The 18688-nt window shown below is 40.8% G+C and overlaps 1 protein-coding gene and 1 pseudogene across 1 annotated transcript; both read right to left on the bottom strand.

Moving 5' to 3' along the window:
* Nucleotides 1-12950: 12950 nt before the first annotated feature.
* LOC134211515 (uncharacterized) lies at nucleotides 12951-14582 on the bottom strand (annotated as a pseudogene).
* Nucleotides 14583-16323: 1741 nt separating this feature from the next.
* LOC134207050 (uncharacterized) lies at nucleotides 16324-17292 on the bottom strand. Its single transcript, XM_062682779.1, has one exon. The coding sequence runs from the start codon at nucleotides 17290-17292 to the stop codon at nucleotides 16324-16326; it is 969 nt and encodes a 322-aa protein (XP_062538763.1).
* Nucleotides 17293-18688: the final 1396 nt, after the last annotated feature.

Genomic DNA, 18688 nt, shown 5'->3' with positions numbered 1-18688 from the left:
GCCGTAGGTTACGGTATTAAGAAGACGATACGTTTGCACAGGATACGATTTATTGAAACGAAAACGGATTTGCTGGAATGGTTGTTGTTGTTGTTGATTTTTATTTGGGACCTAATTTAATTTGGGATTTAATTTGTATAATGTATAGTGTGTATGTGTGGTTGTTGACATCGGGCTAGGTCGTCCTGGTTAGTGGTAACGTGCTCTTCCTTCCTGGATCATACTGGGAGGATAGTAACGGCCCTGGCTGATTTGATGGCCTGTTGTTTAAGTTGTTTTTTGATGATCGTCACTATCATGATGAGGAGTTGAATCCCGACCATGATGATCAGGAGAGTCAGCTTCGTGTCGTGGTCTGCTAGTATACTGATGTGTTCTTCCTGGGTTTGGATGATTTTTATATATATATATATATATATATATATATATATATATATATATATATATGCAGAATATGCTGACTTAAGTTTTGTTTGCCGGGTGTTGAGTTCATCAGTTTCGTGGTTGGTTTGCTTTGTTGTTAAATCAGCGTTTGCAGCTTTGTTTCTTTAAAAAAAGTTGACAGTTTTTTGCAAACTGCTGGTGTCATCACCTAGTATCTCTTGTAGCGATGTGCCCAGTAGGTGCGTTTCCCTTTCTTTGTCGTATATTCTGCATTCAATAAGAATTGAGTTGACCAATCGTTTAAAATCCTCATACGGGGTTTTTATCTCGGTAGGGTTTCCTAAGAGTGCTCCCTCTTTTGCTAGTTGGTCTGCTTTTTCGTTGCCGGTTATATTAACGTGAGCTGGGACCCAGCACAGTATTGTGGTGCCGTTTTTTGTTTGTATCATTTTCCTGATTTTGATTATCCAGGGATGACTGGAGTTATTGTTGGCGACGGCTTCTAAGACGCTTTTGGAATCGCTGAATATGACGTTTAATCCGGTGGGGCAATGTTCCAGGGCTTTGATGATGGCGAACGCTTCTGCACTGAAGATTGATAGGTGTTTGGGTAGGCAAGTGACGATATTTATATTGTTAGAATGTACGCTGCAGCCTACATCATCCTGTATTTTTGATCCATCCGTATATATGTAACGATGATATGGGTAATCGGTGTTGCAAAGTTCTTTGAATAGAATTTGTTTTGCTTTCGGGGGAAGTTTGTCAGGAATTCCGGTGTTAATTTGGAATACACGTTTTTCCCATGCTAGTGATTCTGCAGGGTTTTCGCTTTCAATGGTCATATGCGGGATGGAAAGTTCGTTCATTAGGTTTTTGGTATCATTTATGATTCGTAAATCCGATTCAAGTATTCCCCTGGCTTGTTGCCTTGTGCAGTAATCAATGGTTTTCTTGATTGATGCGAGGTGTAGTGGAGGGAGTCCGCTTTCTGAGAGTATGTTTTCTATGGGGCTGGAGTGAAAGGTTTTGTGGCAAAGCGTATACCTTGGTGATACAATGGTGCTAGCCGGTGAATATTTTGTCTGTTTGCACAAGTTATTATGGGAGTTCCGTATAGTAATTTTGGTAGAATAGTCATCTGTAGGATATGAAGTAGGTTTTTCCTGTCGGCTCCGAAATTAGTTTTGCTGAAGCAGTTCATGATGTTTAACCGTTTTTTGAGTTCGTCTCTAGTCGTTTTTGTGTGGTAGTTGTAGTTGAGGTTGCGATCAAGCCACACTCCTTAAAGTTTTTGGTTGTTTGTGACTGCTATCTCTTCGTTATCCAGTTTTGGCGGGGGTTGGTTTTGGAGTTTTTTCCTTTTTCCAATGTGCATGATTCCCAATTTTTGTGCGGAGATTTGGAATCCAGTTGCGTCGCTCCATTTCTGTATGCAATCTAGAGTTTTTTGTATTTTTTCCCGCGTCCATTTAGCGGATTTAGAGATGACAGCGATGGTGACGTCGTCTGCGTACATTTTTAAAAAGGTGTCCTTTGGGAGGTAGTCTTTGATGCTGTCGACGGCTAGTAGGAAGAAGGTGACTGCGAGAACAGATCCTTGTGGGACGCCATTCTCTTGGGTTTTTGTGTCGGATAGTTGATCTTTGTACCGCACTTGAAATTCTCTTCGTTCTAAGAAAAGCTTGCAGAATTGGGCCATGTTTTCGGAGATCTTCGCTTTTGCTAGTTTTTTTTAATGTTAGTCTGCGCCAGATGCGGTCATATGCCTTCGTTAGGTCTAGGAATATTATTTCTGCTTGTTTTTGGTTTTTTATGGCATCTCTGCCAAACCTGTCGATTTGGGAGATGACGTCAATTGTTTGGTGTCCTTTGCGAAAGCCGTATTGGGATTTCCCAAGAACCCCGTTGGTTTCTAAGTGGTTCATCAGGCGTTTATTTACCATGCGTTCAAATAGTTTGAGCACACAGCTAGCTAGACAGATTGGTCTTAAGTTGTTAGCTGTGCTTGGAAATTTTCCTGGTTTGCGTATCGGTACTAGTATTGATTTTCTCCATGGTTCTGGAAAGGTTCCGTTGAGCCAGATTTCGTTGTAGGCTTCTAGCAATTTCTTTTTGACGTAAAACGGTAGGTGTTTGAGCATTGCGTTGTGAACTTCATCGGGGCCTGGTGAGGTTCCTGTAAGTCTGTCCAGCTGGAGTAGAAGCTCATTCATTGAATATGGTTGGCATAATTTTGAGTTACGGCTGCTTCTGAAATTGAGAGGCTGGCTTTCCTCTTTTTGCATTTTGGTTTTGAATTTGTGGGAGTATGCTTCATTTGAAGATTCTTTTTGGAAGTGGTCAGCTAAGTGGTTGACAATTTCCAGGGGTTTTGATATGATTTTGTTTTCAGTGGCAATTGCCCATGTTCTTGATGCTGGTTGTCCTGTTTTAGATATTGCACGGATGCGGTTCCATATTTCTTTAGTTGGAGTGTTTTCGTTGATGGAGGAAGCAAACTTTTCCCATGATTTTTGTTTCTCTTCTTTGATGATTTTCCGGCATTTATTTCGGGCGCTTATAAATTCGTCGTGAATTGCTTGGTAGAGGGGATCGCTTGGGTTTGATTTTTGCTTTTTTCTTAGAGCTTTCCTTCTTTGCTTGATGGCTTCTGCCACTATTGGGTTCCACCATGGAGCCGCTTTCGAGTGTACTTTGGTTCAGGTTTTTGGTATTGATCGTAAGACTGCTGTTTTGATGGCTTCCGTTAGTTCTTCTATCGAGTGATTGGAGTTTCTTATTCCTCCAGCTTTTCAATTTCCTCTTCGAAAGTGTTCCAGTTTGCGGCGTCTATTTTCCATCTAGCGGCTCGGTTTCTTTGTTCAAATTGTTCGAATCCTATTAGGATTGGAAAATGATCGCTGCCGTGTTGGTCGTCTACAACAATCCAGTTTAGCTTATCCGCTAGGTCAGCAGAGCACAAAGTTAGGTCGATGCATGATGGTGTGTTGGTGTTTCTATTAGTATTTGCTGAGTGTATGAAAGTGGGAGATCCATCGTTTAGAATAATTAGATTATTCTTACTAAATTAATGATTTCGTGTGTGTTACTTCTACGTGAAGTTAAACGATTTACAGTGGAGATATATCAGCTTCCACACTGATATTCTTCCCTCCCCCTTCATACGGGAGCTTGGCAAAAGGAAGGTCGTGCGATTTGTGCCATCACAAATATTGCCCTCCGCTCGCTTTCAAATCGACTTCTATAAAACATTCTTCATGCCTGCCGTATCCTAACGGAACTATCAATTCTATACTTTCGCCTCTAATGCTATCATGAACATGTACGTCCAAGTTTGGAAGATGATATTAGCATTTCCATATCATTGTATATTATTCTTGTTTATTATTGAGTCGATCATTTTTCCTCTTTGGTCTTCTTTTTTGGAGCCCCAACTGTTGTGGTGTGCGTTGAAGTCACCAGATAATATAAGGGGTTTTGGTAGGGAGTCTATAATGGTTTCCAATTCGTTTTTGTTGATTTGTTGGTATGGTGATAGGTAGATGCTGCAGACTGTCATTTTCCGTGGTATGTGAATTTCTACGATTGTACGACAATTCCCCGAAAACCAATTCCCCGAATGCAATTTTCCCGAATGTAACAATTCCCCGAATGCAATTTCCCCGAATGTAACAATTCCCCGAATGTAACATTTCCCCGAATGTAACAAATCCCCGAAAATAAAGTAAATTCCGATTGAAAGCATCATGGTAAAAAATTGTGAAATCAAACTTCTGTCCTATGTAAGGTCTATCCCTTCTTAGGAAGTTACTGTAATATGAATTCTTAAACAAAATAATGCGTATGCCCGGAATAAGGCAATGGTGAATGGGATCCCTTCTTTAAAAATAATGCATCTACTCGGAATAACGCAATGGATTAATTTGATATCTACTTTGGAAGTATGTGTTTCCTCAGGATAATGAAGAAGTGAATGTTATTTCTTCTTTGAAAATTTGTATCTACCTGGTATAAGAAAACGGTAGATATGATCTATTCATTAGAGTTAGGCGTTAGTTCGAAATAAGCCAAAGTAGAATGAAATTACCTTTTTAGAAGTAGGAGATTGCCTGCAATAAGGTAATGATAAATGTAGTCTCTTCTTTTGATGTAGACGAGTTGGCCCGGAATAGATATAATATATGAGATCGCATCTAGCAATCAATTATATATGCCGAAAAAAAATATCGAATTCATCGACGTGTTCATTTAAAGAAGGCAATATCTGCTACATTGTCCTTACATTGCTTAGACGCGATCATTCAAGGAAGGCATTATCTCCTTCCTTCGCTTTACTCCAGGCAAACGTGTTCAATTGAAGAAGGGTCCATCTACCCTCTTTGTCTTATATCGGGCAAAAGTGTTCATTTTAATAAAGCATTATAACTCGTATTCCCCCAATACCGGGCGAAACGATTATCAAAAAGAAAACTTTATCCATTTCCTACGCCTTATACCGGAAAACGTATTAATTTTCTTCCTTTATTTCTATCATCCTTCCTTATTTTTCCATTCTCTCTTCCTACATCTCCCGTCGTATTTCACCCTTTCTTGCTCTTCACATCACACGTCTCGCATTATATTTTCCACTTCTTACTCCACACTTCTCACTTCTTACTATGTACTTCCTTCCCATTTCTCATTTTCCACTTCTTACTTCTCATGTCTCACTTCTCACTTCCCACTACTCACTTCTAAATTCTCACTTCTCACTTTTCACATTTCGTTTATCACTTCTCACTTCTCATTTCTCATTTCTCATTACTCACTTCTCATTACGCTCTTCTCACTTCTCATTACGCTCTTCTCACTTCTCACGTCTCACTTTTCACTTCTCACTAATCATTTCTCACTTATTACTTCTCACTTGGCCTAATGACGGTTCGGCATAAGGGTCAATGACCCAGCATCTTATTTTTTTTACAATTTTTAAGTGAATTGTCCCGCGACCCTCAATTTTGTTGCAGCTCAAAATTATGTCAAAAGCCAATTATGTGACTAGGTATATAAAAACAGTCGGAGGACCGGGTGTGAGTAAAAAAAACAATTTATTTACTCATTACTTAAATTAAGATACAATTAATTCACGAACTAAGTCACTGATTAACTATCTAGAATGGGAACTGAATACTAACTGACTGAACTCGATTGATTGGGCCCTACTTAATAGCTAAAACTTGATGATACTGCAATTCGGGGGCCAATGGTCTCTGCATGGCACGCTGGTCGACGTCCGGTGCAAAGGTGCTGATGTGCTTATTCCTGATGTGGGTCGGTGTGGTTGTTGCTAAGGGAATTCTGCTGATCGTTCGGTTATTCTTGGGTGTGCAACATAATTCCTCCGGGGGGTAAAGAAAGGACGTCCTCGTCCTTGTTTTGATCCTTTGTAGGGTGTTCAAGATTCTTGGAGATACCAGTTTGTCCTGCTGCATTTTGTCTAAGACGTGGGCTTTTAATTTTGACTACTATTTTCTTCCTGTGGAGACAGACAAAGATCGTTATTCCGAAAATAATTACCGTTGTGGTTGACAATCCTCCTATTAGGCTGAATATCCAGGTTTGATGGGAAAACTGCTCTAGTTTGATATTCTCGATGTGCTTTCTGTTGATGATAGTATGATTTGTTAAAGTTGGAATATTTGGTTGAGATTGACGTTCCAGTGAATTTTTAAGCTTGAAATGCTCCTTGCAATTCCTTGGTGGGGTTGATTATCTCTGTAGCCATAAAGGTTTTGTTGGCTACATTGATGCTGCAGTTGCTGAATGTGATGAGAATATTGCCCGATAGGTTCCTATCGTCTGGTCCACAGCTTGATGATAATTTGGTTTGATCTGCATTTTGGACTAAAAGTTTATTCTCCGAAATTAGAGTGATTTGCATTTCCAATGATTGTTGTGCATTACAATGACTTGCTAGACCCATGACTATTGGGTAGGTGCAATTGTCTTTCAATGACTTTAAGTCTGAGTATCGCTGAACGAATTTGTCTGGATTAACAGTTGTGAAGATTTGATCCTTCGACTTGACAATGAATCTCGGTAAGTCGATTATTATTTTTCCGTTTACTGTGAGAGGAAAAATCTCGATAATTTCAGAAGATCTTTTCTCTATCTCAGGAATTTCTAGTATGTATAATAATAGATCATGTTTTGTGACTATCTTTGGTATGGCGAAATTGAGCGCTTCTTGTGGAAATTCTAGTTTGACTCCTTGATCCTGCAATAGTGAATCCATGAAAACTATCTCTTTCAGTGTAAGAAGCTTACTGCTTGCTAAAGAAATTTTCGCCCTTATTACTGTATCTTGGATTTCCTCAAGTACATCGTTGATGGTGTCAATGTACAGTATTAGAGTTAAAGCGTCAATTTCCTCTAATATGAGTTTGTTGGTAATTGACTGTTGTTTGATTAAATTATTGATGGTGTATGACATCTCTTGAATCCTGTTGTTAATAACGTCGTTCACCCTAATTTGATGATTGTTTTCGTTTATAAGCTCATTCAAAGTTCTGTTAATAAGCCTCAAATCGTCCGCGTCGGGGCTGCCTGCCATCCATTTCCATGTTTGACCAATTTTGTCCCAGCGTTTGTGTCGTCTATTACTAATAGGTTTCAATTGGTAAAAGTTGTTAACTAATGCCCTACTTTTTTGAAATAATAATTTTGACATCTGTAATTTATTATCCATTCGTTTGGCTATTTCGCTAAAAAGAAGTACGTTAATCTCTATATTAGTCAAATTAATTGGATGAATGATTTTTGTTACGCCTGTTTGGATTTTACATTCTCTAAGTTTAAATAAAAGTACAGGGTCTGAATAAAGATTTCGCATTTCTAAATGTTGTGAATTAATCAATGTTGAAATTAGGTTGAAAAATATGAGAGTCAATAACATGTTTAAGCTTGAGTTGATTTAATTCTTTTAATTTTATTCTTGTGTCGTTTAATGTTTCTACTGTTTTTAAAAGTTCTATCAGTGACTTCTTGTGCAATAGTTCGTCTAGCTCTAGGTTCTAGTTTTTTTCTGATATTAGGTTTGATGAAAACCTCTTGTTGATCATTAAAAATAGGGGGCTCTTCTTTATATTTATTCTGTTTGCTTTGCCTATCTGCCGCCCTGTCCAAATTTGATTTTACCTTAATGAAAAGTTCTCGTGCCGATTCGTCAATTTCTTGTCGGATGACAACGTTCTCCTGATTGAACAAAACCTCGTTTGGAGTAAATCCCGTCGAAGAGTGGACACTGGAATTATAGAAAGAAACTGTTAAGTGGATAAGGGCAACTGTATTTAAATTCGGGAATTTGTGTTTATTTGCGTTTAGCGTCTCTATTATCGTTGAGTGGGTTTTCTCAACCTGGCCGTTGCTTTCAGACGATGATGCGTATTTAAGGCAGGTTCCAATGCTGTCCAGATAGCTCCTTAGTTGAACGGACCTGAAAGTAGTCTCATGATCGGTGATTATTTCTCTGGGTGTACCAAATGTAGCAAAATATTGCGCTAAAGCGTTTTTAACATCTATAAGATTTTTAGTATCCATTGGTAACAGTTGTGTGTGTTTAGAAAATGAATCCACGAGTGATAAAAAGTTGTGTCTGTCTATCGAAAATATGTCCATATGGACTCTGTCCATAGGTTTATCGGTTGTGGGTCTGGGAGAAATTTTGATATTGTAAGGTTTCCTGTCATATTTATGGGTATTGCAAATAGTGCAAGTGTTCACTAAACTTTTATTTTCGCATGCATTCCGGGGAAAAAGTAACTACGTTTGAGTTGATTCTCATTTTCATTGATTCCTCTATGTGCACGTTCATGTTCTTTTGATATTAATGCGTTTTGTCTATGTTCGTTACCTACGTCTTCGACTCTGAATTGTGTTAATACAAAATGACCTGATTTATTAAAATGTTTCTTGTATACCTCTTGTATAAGGCCCATTATGCTCTCGGGAGCCATAATAGCAGATTGTCTATTATTGTGGAATCTTTTAGGAACATCTAAAATGGACTGTTCGTCAAACTGTTTCATGCAAATTGTTACTCTATGGTAGTGGGGAAAGGGTAATTCTTTAATTTCTGTTTCGATACGAGAAATTTTAAAAATTATTTGATTTCTGAAGTAATTTATCGGTCGTTCCGTACAGTGAATGTAATCGTCATCAGATGAGTTTGCTGAGTGTATTGTGTCTGCGTCTGTCGTTTCGTTTTCATCATTCGTTTCCGAAGGTGGACTGGCATGGTGGCAAAAATTATCAATGCTCTCAAGTTTCAGAATTATTTATTATTAAATCAGTCTCAGTTTCAGTTTTTCGGCTCAGAACATCTGCAACGAAATTTGCTTTGCCCTTTTTATATTGTACATCATTATCAAAACTTTCTAACTCGAGTCTCCATCTTAAAATTTTCTGATTTTTAACTGAAGTTTTGATGAGGTTAATGGCTTATAATCCGTAATCAAAGTGAATTTGTTTCCGTATAAATAAGAACGATATTTTTCGACGGCCCAAATGATTGCCAGAGCTTCTATGCTCCGTTGTGGAGTAATTTTCCTCTGCTCCATTTAGTGTCCTGCTTCCAAAGGCTATTGGTCTTTCTTTGTTATCTTGAATTTGTGAAAGGACCGCTCCTAATGCATAATTACTAGCATCAGTAGTAAGTATGAATGGTAAATCATAATCAGGGTATGATAATATCTGATCAGAAGTCAAAATAAGTTTCAATTTTTCAAATCCTTTTTTATATTCTTTATCGTTTGTATCCACAACGATGTCCTTTTTCAAATATTTGGTAAGCGGTTTAGCAAGTTTCGCGTAATCTTTTATAAACCGTCTATAATAGCCTGTTAAACCAAGAAATTGCTTAATTTCTTTCTGCGAAGCGGGTAATTTCCAGTCGAGAATTTTAATAATTTTCGAGGGATCTGGTTTTACTCCTTCTGGGGTAATAACATGTCCTAGAAATTCAGTCTCTTTCTTCAAGAACTCACATTTGTCTAATTGAATCTTGAGATTGAAATCTGAAAGTCTTTTCAAAACTTTTGCGATATTTTCCAAATGGTTCTTCAGATTGAATCCGATGATTATTATGTCATCCAAATAAACATAACAAATCGTTCCAATATAGTCGGCTAAAATGTAATTCATTGCACGCTGAAATGTAGCAGGTGCATTTTTGAGGCCAAAAGGCATCCGAACAAATTCGAAATGACCCTGCGCCGTAGAAAAGACTGTCTTTGCTTGATGATTCGGATCCATTTAAATCTGGTGGAAACCAGATTTTAGGTAAAGGGTGGTAAAATATTCCGATTTTTCTAGACTATCTAAAATATCCTCGATCTGAGGAATAGGAAATTTATCATTTACCTTTTTTTTTTTTTTTCATTTAATTGATTAACAACTCTGACTTACCGTTTTCCCGAAGCGTCAGTTTTTTTGGGTACAGCCCAAATTGGTGAAGATTATGGGCTGGTAGTATGGCGGATAATTCCATTTTCCAACATGTCTCTAACTTCTTCAACATCTGCCTTAAAAATGACGAGGGTAGCGATAAGATTTAGTGTATACCGGTTCATCATCCTTAGTAATAATTTTGTGTTTGATAGCCATAGTGGCTGTCAATTTCTCATCATTTTTTAATAAAACTTGCTGGTGTTGTAGTATTACTGATAAAAGTTCCTGTTTCTCCAATTTCGAAAGATGCTGAGTACGGATAAGCTCATTGATTGCATCTAACTCGAGATTGTTCTCCGAACTAATTGGAATAGGAGTAATGGTTTCGAAATTGTTTACTCTTAATCCAATTTTTGGTAGATTTTCCTTGAATTCTTTACATGTAGTCATAACATGAATAGTAGATTTACTATTGCATGAATTATATAGGCCTGGTTTAATTATAATTTGTTTGCTTAACTTTTGAGGTGTTGGGACAAACCAGTCTCCATCAGTTGTTGTATCGATGGTGATGGTGTGGTGAACAAGTTTAGCCGTGGGATAAAATTTCTGAAAACCAATTTTAATCCCGTTTATTGTGACGGTACAATTGTTAAAATCGATGGTTGATTTAGTTTTGGCTAGGAATTCGGAACCAATAATTCCGTCAAAAAAATTATGAAATTTCATTTCGTAGTATGTTTGTTTTGGAAGATTATGTCCTAACAAATTAATTTTCCCTTTTCGATTAATTGAGTATGTGCCTGAAATATTTTTTATAGTAGTTTTAAGTGTGTTTTGTGTCTTTGGAATTATGCCTGGTCTCAAAACATTTTTGTTCGCTCCGGTGTCTAAGAGTAATTTCAATTCTGCATTAGTTTTTGAATTTTTGCAGCTTATATTAGGTCAAAAACTCGTGTTCTCCGGGTTCTCGAAGTTGTTTGCCAAAAATTTATGGAGAGCTCTGTTTCATCTTCTGAAGCACTAACGTTATCTTCATCTATTGGGGTTCCTCTAATTCATTATTATTTATCTGTCTCCTATTGAGGGTTAGTTTACTATTTGAAGATTGTGTATCCATAGGATGAACTTTTGGAAAGTATGTTTATGCGTATTGCTATCAGTACTCTGGCTAGAGGGAAGTGTTGGATTTACTGGCTTGAACGAATTTGGTTTTCATGTTTCAACTGTAGATTATTATTCTTATAAAATTTCGGATTATGCTTATCGGTCATGTTTTGAGCGGTGATTTCCTGGGATCTAAATTTACATAAGAAGGCGTAAGCGTCTTCCAAGTCGCTTGGACGTGCTGCCTGGGCATATCCAAAATACGGTTCTTTTAATCCAGCTATAAAAGCGGCTAATGCGTCAGCGTCTATAAAGTCGCATATTGCATCCCAATTATCTCGATACTTTTGATTTTGTTTAGCAATAATTTTAATATTTTGTACTATTTCCTTTGTCTTTTGGTAGTATCGCTGGATACTAACCCCTTCTATCATTTTATTTTGCCAAAGTTGGCATTTGTATGTGGACAATTCTTGTCTGTCACCAAGGGTGGCAACGAGAATGTCTTTAATTTCTGAAAAAGACTGAGGATTGCCTGCAAGACATACTATGTCTTTTGCTCGGCCCTCAATTTTGTTTATTATAGCCATGGTGTACATTTCAAATTGTTGGTCGGATACTAGCGGTTTAAATGCGTTAAGAGTTTTTTCTGTAGTTTGTATCCAATTAGAGAGTTGTTTTCTATTGCCATCGAAAGACTGAATCGCTTTGATGGGATCGGGAATTCTAAATAAGTCGTTAAACGTTTGACGGGAATCAGGTTGCATTGCACTATTCTCCGTCGGACTAATGTTTCCTGAAGTACCGTTCTGCTGAGTTAGCGCATTCAGGGTTTGTTGTTGTTCGTTCTGAGTTTGTTGAATGATATGCAGTGTTTGAGCTAGGGTGCTAAGCTCGGTAGCGATATCTTTAACTAAGTTTTCCATATTAGATTCGTCTATCGACAAAGAGCACAATAATGGAATATCGGTACGTGTGAGTATTCCTCTGAATGATCCGATTGGGTATCCTCTGATTCCGAATCGTTTGAATTAGAATGAATGAAAAGTTGCCTAGCTCTGTGTAGGGCAGACTTATTCTTATTAACTTTAGGCATTCAATATGGGATCGTGGGCTCTATCTTGTAGTTTTCCACACGAAAAGGTAGAATATACACCTATCTTGTAGTATGCACTATTCAAATTTAGCACTAAATTCTTCAAGAAACACCTATCTTGTAGTATGACTCTGTTCAAATAAAGCACTGTCTGGGAGGTCTATCTTGTAGTGCCTCTCCAGAATGGAAGTATCACTTTTACACTTTTAATAAAAGGAAAAGATTCACTTACCTGATGGTTCGGTCGATAAGTGTTGGTAAAGTTGGCGTCGGTGACCTCGAGTCGTCTTCGCTTTAACAATCACAAAGAGATGGATGCGGCTGCTCTATCTTGTAGTGGCTGCTTCTCCGGATCACACTTGGTGGGAATTTGTTAGTATAACCACCAGCACTGTTATTACAACTTCACTTTACTTAACGCCGTACGGCTACGCCAAAAACAGTCGGAGGACCGGGTGTGAGTAAAAACAATTTATTTACTCATTACTTAAATTAAGATACAATTAATTCACGAACTAAGTCACTGATTAACTATCTAGAATGGGAACTGAACACTAACTGACTGAACTCGATTGATTGGGCTCTACTTAATAGCTAAAACTTGATGATACTGCAATTCGGGGCCAAATAATGGTCTCTGCATGGCACGCTGGTCGACGTCCGGTGCAAAGGTGCTGATGTGCTTATTCCTGATGTGGGTCGGTGTGGTTGTTGCTAAGGGAATTCTGCTGATCGTTCGGTTATTCTTGGGTGTGCAACATAATTATATGTTAAATGACGCAGATTTCTTTTTCAGTTTTAGTTTTATCTGCACTGTGGAAACAATTCCGGAAAATGTTGCATTCGGGGAAATGTTGCATTCGGGGAATTGTCGTACAATCAATTTCTACAGCAGCGACCGCTTCGAGGGTAGAGTTCGTTTTTAAGTGTTTGGCTTTGATGCCTGTTTTAACTGCTATTGCTGTTCCACCTTGACCAGATGGTCGGTGGGTAGAATAGGTTTCGTATCCATTTAGGCGAAAGTTTTGTGAGGAGTTGGTTCTTGTTTCCTGTAGCGTAATGATTTTTGGTTTGAATTTGCTGACTAAAAGTTGAAGATCCTCATATTGACTTCTTACTCCATTACAATTCCATTGCAGTATTTCTGTCATTATTTTTGTTGTTGTTTGTTGTTGTGTAGATAATCCGGATTCGAGTTTGGTGGTGTTTGGTATTCTGGTTTGTTTGTATCAGGGTTTCTGGTCCATGTGTTCGTCGGGTTGACCGTCGGTGTTTTCAGATTCTGAGTCGACGTAATCCACTTCCTTGGCTGGTGCCATCTTGTGGTTGGCTTTCTTTTTCCTGGGCGGTGAAGGCGCGGGGTTATCTTGATTTCTATGTTTGGGGGCGGATTTATATCCGTGTTGTTTTAGTATATTTTCTAGCTAAGCGTAATTTTCTTGGAATTTTTCGAGGTCTTCCTCTGCCTTTTTTCTTCTTTGTTTTTCTTCTTGGTATACTGATGCAAGGTTTTCAAATTTGTTGTGGATGGCTTCGTAGTTTTCTTCCATTTTTCCGAACTTCTTTTCGTTTTCGTCCTGGTATTGCTTCAGCAGATTTTCGTAATGAGTGTCGTAGTCTAGTTTGATGGATTCTGCTAGTGATTTCCTCTCTTCTTCTAACTGTTGGATTTGGTTACGATACAGATTGTTTTGTTCGGTCAGTTGTGCGATTTTTTCATCAGTCTGCCTCTTCAGTGATGATTTAAGGGTATCCAAATATGTTGATTTACCCTCGTTTTCCACAATTTTCCTTGCTTCCCAGAAAGAAATGTTTTTATCCACTTTCACTTTTGTAATGGCTTTTTCTTGCTTCAGGGTAGGGCATTCCTTAGAGAATACGCCATGCTTGTTTCCACAGTTGATACATTTTTCGCTGTTGGTACATTCTTCGTGGTATAGTTCACCGCACTTGCTGCATTTTTTTTTCACTGGAACAGTTCTTACTTGTATGTCCGAATTTGAGGCACTTGAAGCACCTCAGCGGATTTGGGTACCAAGGTCGAGTTTCAAGCACAATGTAACCTAGTTTCAGTTCACTTGGTGGGTTGGTGCCTTTGACAGTGAAGACAAAAATTCCCGTGGAGGTTTTATTTTCTTCTATTTCTTTCATAATTTGCTTCACTTCAGTTATTCCCTGTTCCGAGAGCATCGCTAGTATATCCGTATCACTATCTTCCCTAACATCGCGACAGAAAACGACCACTTTGCACGAATTTAGGGTTTTGTGTTCGTAAACGTTGACTTCCATTTTTCCATCTTTTCCATTTTAGCCAGATTTCTTGCCTGGCATTCGTTCTTCACCGTTACAAAAAAATTTCCATCGCAGTTTTTTTTTGCACTGTGGACTTCACCACAGTAGCTTTGGATGAATTTTTCCACTAACACGGGAGACACTCCATGAAAGTTTTTACCTTCCTCCTTCCTTTCCAGTACCATCACTTTTCCGGAGGGTTCCCCCCCAGCGGAGGAACTGGTGCTCATTCATCACGTAGTTTTGCTACGTGTGAATTGGCAGTTTTACTTGCGTTTTTATCTTTTTTTCTTTCCTTTATTTATTTGTAAGGCACTTTGTGTTACTTTACCGCTACTGTGCCGAGATCTACTGTGGTATTCTGCTCTACAGAATCCACACAGAATCTATTTTTAGATTTCCATTACCATTATTGTTGTCGTTGTCAGTCCATCTCATCGTGAGTCCGCTGTGTCCATTTGTCCATGTCGTGTATTCAATGATCGTTGCATTGTTCGGTTGCCATTAATCCGGGTAACGTTAGAGGAATGCCATCGAGAAGAACAAGTTGTCAGTCGTCATCAGGCAGCCGTCACGATAAGGCGCGTACCCCAGAACGCCACCGTATGGGCTGCGGATCTGGCGACTGACGAGGGTTTGGTGGAGGGGCTGGGAATCGAACCCATGACCATTCGCTTGTACGGCGAACGTGTAGCCAACTACGCTACGGGCCCCTCCCATGCGTTTTTTATCGGATGCTTATTTTGGTTGCACGCGGTTAATTACACACCGGCGATTGCTGATATTGCAGCTTTACTGGATCGTTCGGGTTGTAACACGACACTTCACTTCGATTGAATTTATTGTTAACGTTATTGAACGGGTCGGTCGCGAAATACACCTGGCTGGAATGGTGTGTCGTCGGAATGATGTAAAACCTGGCGATACATTTTCGCCACATCGGCTACCAAGGCCACAAGCAATGTACGGAGCACGACATATGGAAGTTGGTTTTCCATGGAAGGCGAACGACATAACGCCCTTCGGAGTTCCGGTGGACCGTAGATGCGTAGATTTCCTCACATTTCTTCTCGTCCAAAGAGTAGGAAGACCTAGTTGGAAGCTCTTCTATTTTCCAGAAACGTCCCAGACTTTATTCGAGGGATACCAAGGACCTCACTGTAATGGAACAGGCGGTAGCTTCACGGGAGTTTTCAACCGAAGGGGCTATCTACTAGCAGCGGTAATGAATCAGACAGGTGGATCCTGGCAGCCGACTTGAAGCAAGAGAAGAAATATTCGTTGCCTATTATCATGTCGATTCCGGCGCTTTTGTTGAAGTTTGAATCCGCATAGAACAAATCCCGAGGCAAATTCCAATCGTCAGCGGATACATCGTGTGTGGGGAGTTTTGGAATGACAGTTTTGAGGACCAAAAAATTGACGTTGATGGCGAATTCTGCTTTTCGGGAGCGAATCTGAGTTCGAACCGAAATTCGAGCTTGTTGCGGTTTTTTACCCACCCCATGGATCAAAACATACATCTTACTTCTTGGCAAACGTAATATCTGCGCCATGTCTTCGGAGATGATGTTTGGCTGCGATGCACAATCCAACAATGCTCTCGCCGGATGTTCCTGGCCGTAACAATCGACGACTTTCAGAACTACTGTCAGCACGTTTCTTCCACAACCTTGCACCGGCACACTGCACACTGCACGTGGAAGCAGTGGAAGCTGATACGAGAGAAATTCGGTGGTAGCTACGTTGGTTTGCACAGAAGACTTGGACGACGACGAAGACGTAGTAGCAGCATTGGATCTATTGGAATGGTCTACATAGGCGGCGTGGAATTGGAATTGCAGTTTTGCGCGAGGTAATCGTCGCGGAAGCAATTGAGGCAAAGGCGTTTGGAATTAATGAGACTCATTTTCTTGGAGATCGCCAACTTTTGGAATTTGTAGCACTTGATTGACGGATGACGCAGGCATAGCATTTCAGGGATGGACTTTCGACGGCTGCATGGGAAGAAACTTTCATCGGGAATGACGTTTTAGGGACTTTGGAGGCTGGGTGCTGCCCTGGCTTTGGTTGATGGTGCTGATTGACGGAAATCGATTCGAGGACCGCATACGACGCTGTAGGAATTCGACAAGGTGCTTGTAGGTAACAGCATTCAAAGCGGACGAATAATCTCCCCACGCTTTTAAAGTGTCATCATGCAACCGTGTACACAAGATGTGCTCCAGCATGGTGCTCCATGACTCCACCGGTTCAACTAGTTGACCAAGAATGTTCACATGCCTTTCAAAATCGTCAACTATTGCATGCAGGGCGGATGCAGACTCTCGCTTCATCGTCAGACAGTCCAACAAAGCTTGTAGATGACGTTTCCTCAGCAGGTATTCGTTCGCATAACGGTTGACAAGAGCATCCCATGCCAACTGGTAATTGGCCACACTGATCCCAATCGACTCGATGAGTTGCGCGGCCTCACCCTTTACAGCAGCTCGCAAATAATGACATTTCTGGATATCTGTCACCTCCAGATTCGTATGAATTAGAGCCAAAAACGTACCGTAAAAAGGTACCCGGTCTTTATAGTCCCCGGAGAACTCAAGCAATGAGATAGTAGGCAGTTTTAGACCCTTTAGAGTGGAAGGAACCCCAGTAGCGGTTATTTGAGGGAGATTGGATTGCATAGAAATAGGAGCCGGAAGTTTAGAGCGTAGAAAAGCTTTTATTTTGAAGAGTTGAGATTCGAAGTTAGAGCGGTACGATAAATTTCTCACCATGCCTTCTTTTTCCTCCTCTGTGTCCTCTAATTCAGCTTGAGCTTCTTCCAACCCCTGCCAAAGCACGTCCAGGTTTTTCAACCGCAAATCCACCTCGAGCTTGCCCCGTTCCTCTTGGTATTGCGTCATGAATTGCTCCGCACGTCCTAGCGAGGCGAGCAACGTGGTGCGACGGGATATCAGCACCTGCTTCCGACGTTCGTCGGCCATCTTGAAGGAACGATGCACCGAAGAATAGAACCTGGCGAACGAAGAAAACCAAGAAGCACTGGCGCAAACAGGACTACTCACTTGGAAAGGTTCTCACCTGACCAAGGCAAATTCAATGCCTTGTATATTTATTTTGAGCAGTAACACGGCAGACGGAGTATGGATGGATCACGGCATGGTCACAGGAAGGTAGCTGGCACTACCACTGGAATTTTATCGGACGTCACGAGCGATTTTCCTCAAGCACGAACAATCACAGGCTCCGCCAAAGGCGACCGTGTGCCGCTCAAAGCGCACAAGCCCAAGTCCTGGTGGGACGCTAAACAGCCTGACACGACGGCCCTCCGATGAGACAGGAGGTTTTTTTTTTTTTTACAAGGGAGAATGCATTTACACACTAACCCAGTACACGTGCATTGTAGTTGCCAAACTACCACACGGAAGTGTACTGGAGTGTCGGACTCGACCATACCGGTAATACCGACTAAACTCCCTTGGGCTCCACCATCGTTTCCCCCAGGAACTACCTCGCAGTACTACTTCTGGGGGGACGGCAGTACTAAGCGTACTCACTCATTATCGCTCACACAGGCACTCGTCCCACGCGAGACTGACTCGCACCCCATTCACTCCATTTGAGTCTTACTTGGATGCTCTCCCGGACGCTCCGCTGCCATGCCTCGAGGTGTCAATAGCGGTAACTGCCTGGGCCTACAGATATTGCGCTACGACACTCTGCCTCAGCACGAGCAGATCAATCACACCACTGCCGAAGCAGACCATACGCTACCCTGCCGAAGCAGGGACACTCCCCATGCACCACATGTGCACAACTGTAGGTGTGTGGGTACAACCCACTGCTACCCTGCCGCCGAAGCAGCTTCTCCAAAGACCATTCGCTCCATGTGACCCTTTTTCAGGTGCTCACTCTAACACTCCACTGCAATGCCTCGAGGTGTCGATGGGATACCTCGACTCCTGCCTCAGCATGTGCAGTCCATACTCAGACTTCTGCTGCGCTTTGAGGTGACAATAGCGGCGGAGACACGCCATGACACTCCTGCCTCAGCACAACCAGATCACTCACTCCCTGCCGAAGCAGCTCACGCGCTACCCTACCGAAGTAGGTACACTCCACAACTTATTCTAACACTCCACTGCCATGCCTCGAGGTGTCGATAGCGGTAGCAACGCTACGACACTCTTACCTTAGCATGTGCAGTCCATACTCAGACTTCTGCTGCGCTTCGAGGCTGCCATAGCGGCGGCGACTCGCTATGACACTCCTGCCTCAGCACAAACAGATCACTCACTCCCTGCCGAAGCAGCTCACGCACTACCCTACCGAAGTAGGGACACTCCACATGCCAGTTGGCACTCCCTCCCTGGGCTTGTG

The sequence above is a fragment of the Armigeres subalbatus genome, chromosome 1, assembly GCF_024139115.2.
Source record: "Armigeres subalbatus isolate Guangzhou_Male chromosome 1, GZ_Asu_2, whole genome shotgun sequence".
Lineage (NCBI taxonomy): Eukaryota > Metazoa > Arthropoda > Insecta > Diptera > Culicidae > Armigeres > Armigeres subalbatus.
Note: the sequence above shows the minus strand (reverse complement) of the source record. Positions and strands in the feature narration are given on the sequence as shown.

What these genes read in the sequence shown, in the direction of transcription:
- LOC134207050 (XM_062682779.1), bottom strand. Translation starts at nt 17,292, where the DNA reads ATGGCCGACGAACGTCGGAAGCAGGTGCTGATATCCCGTCGCACCACG.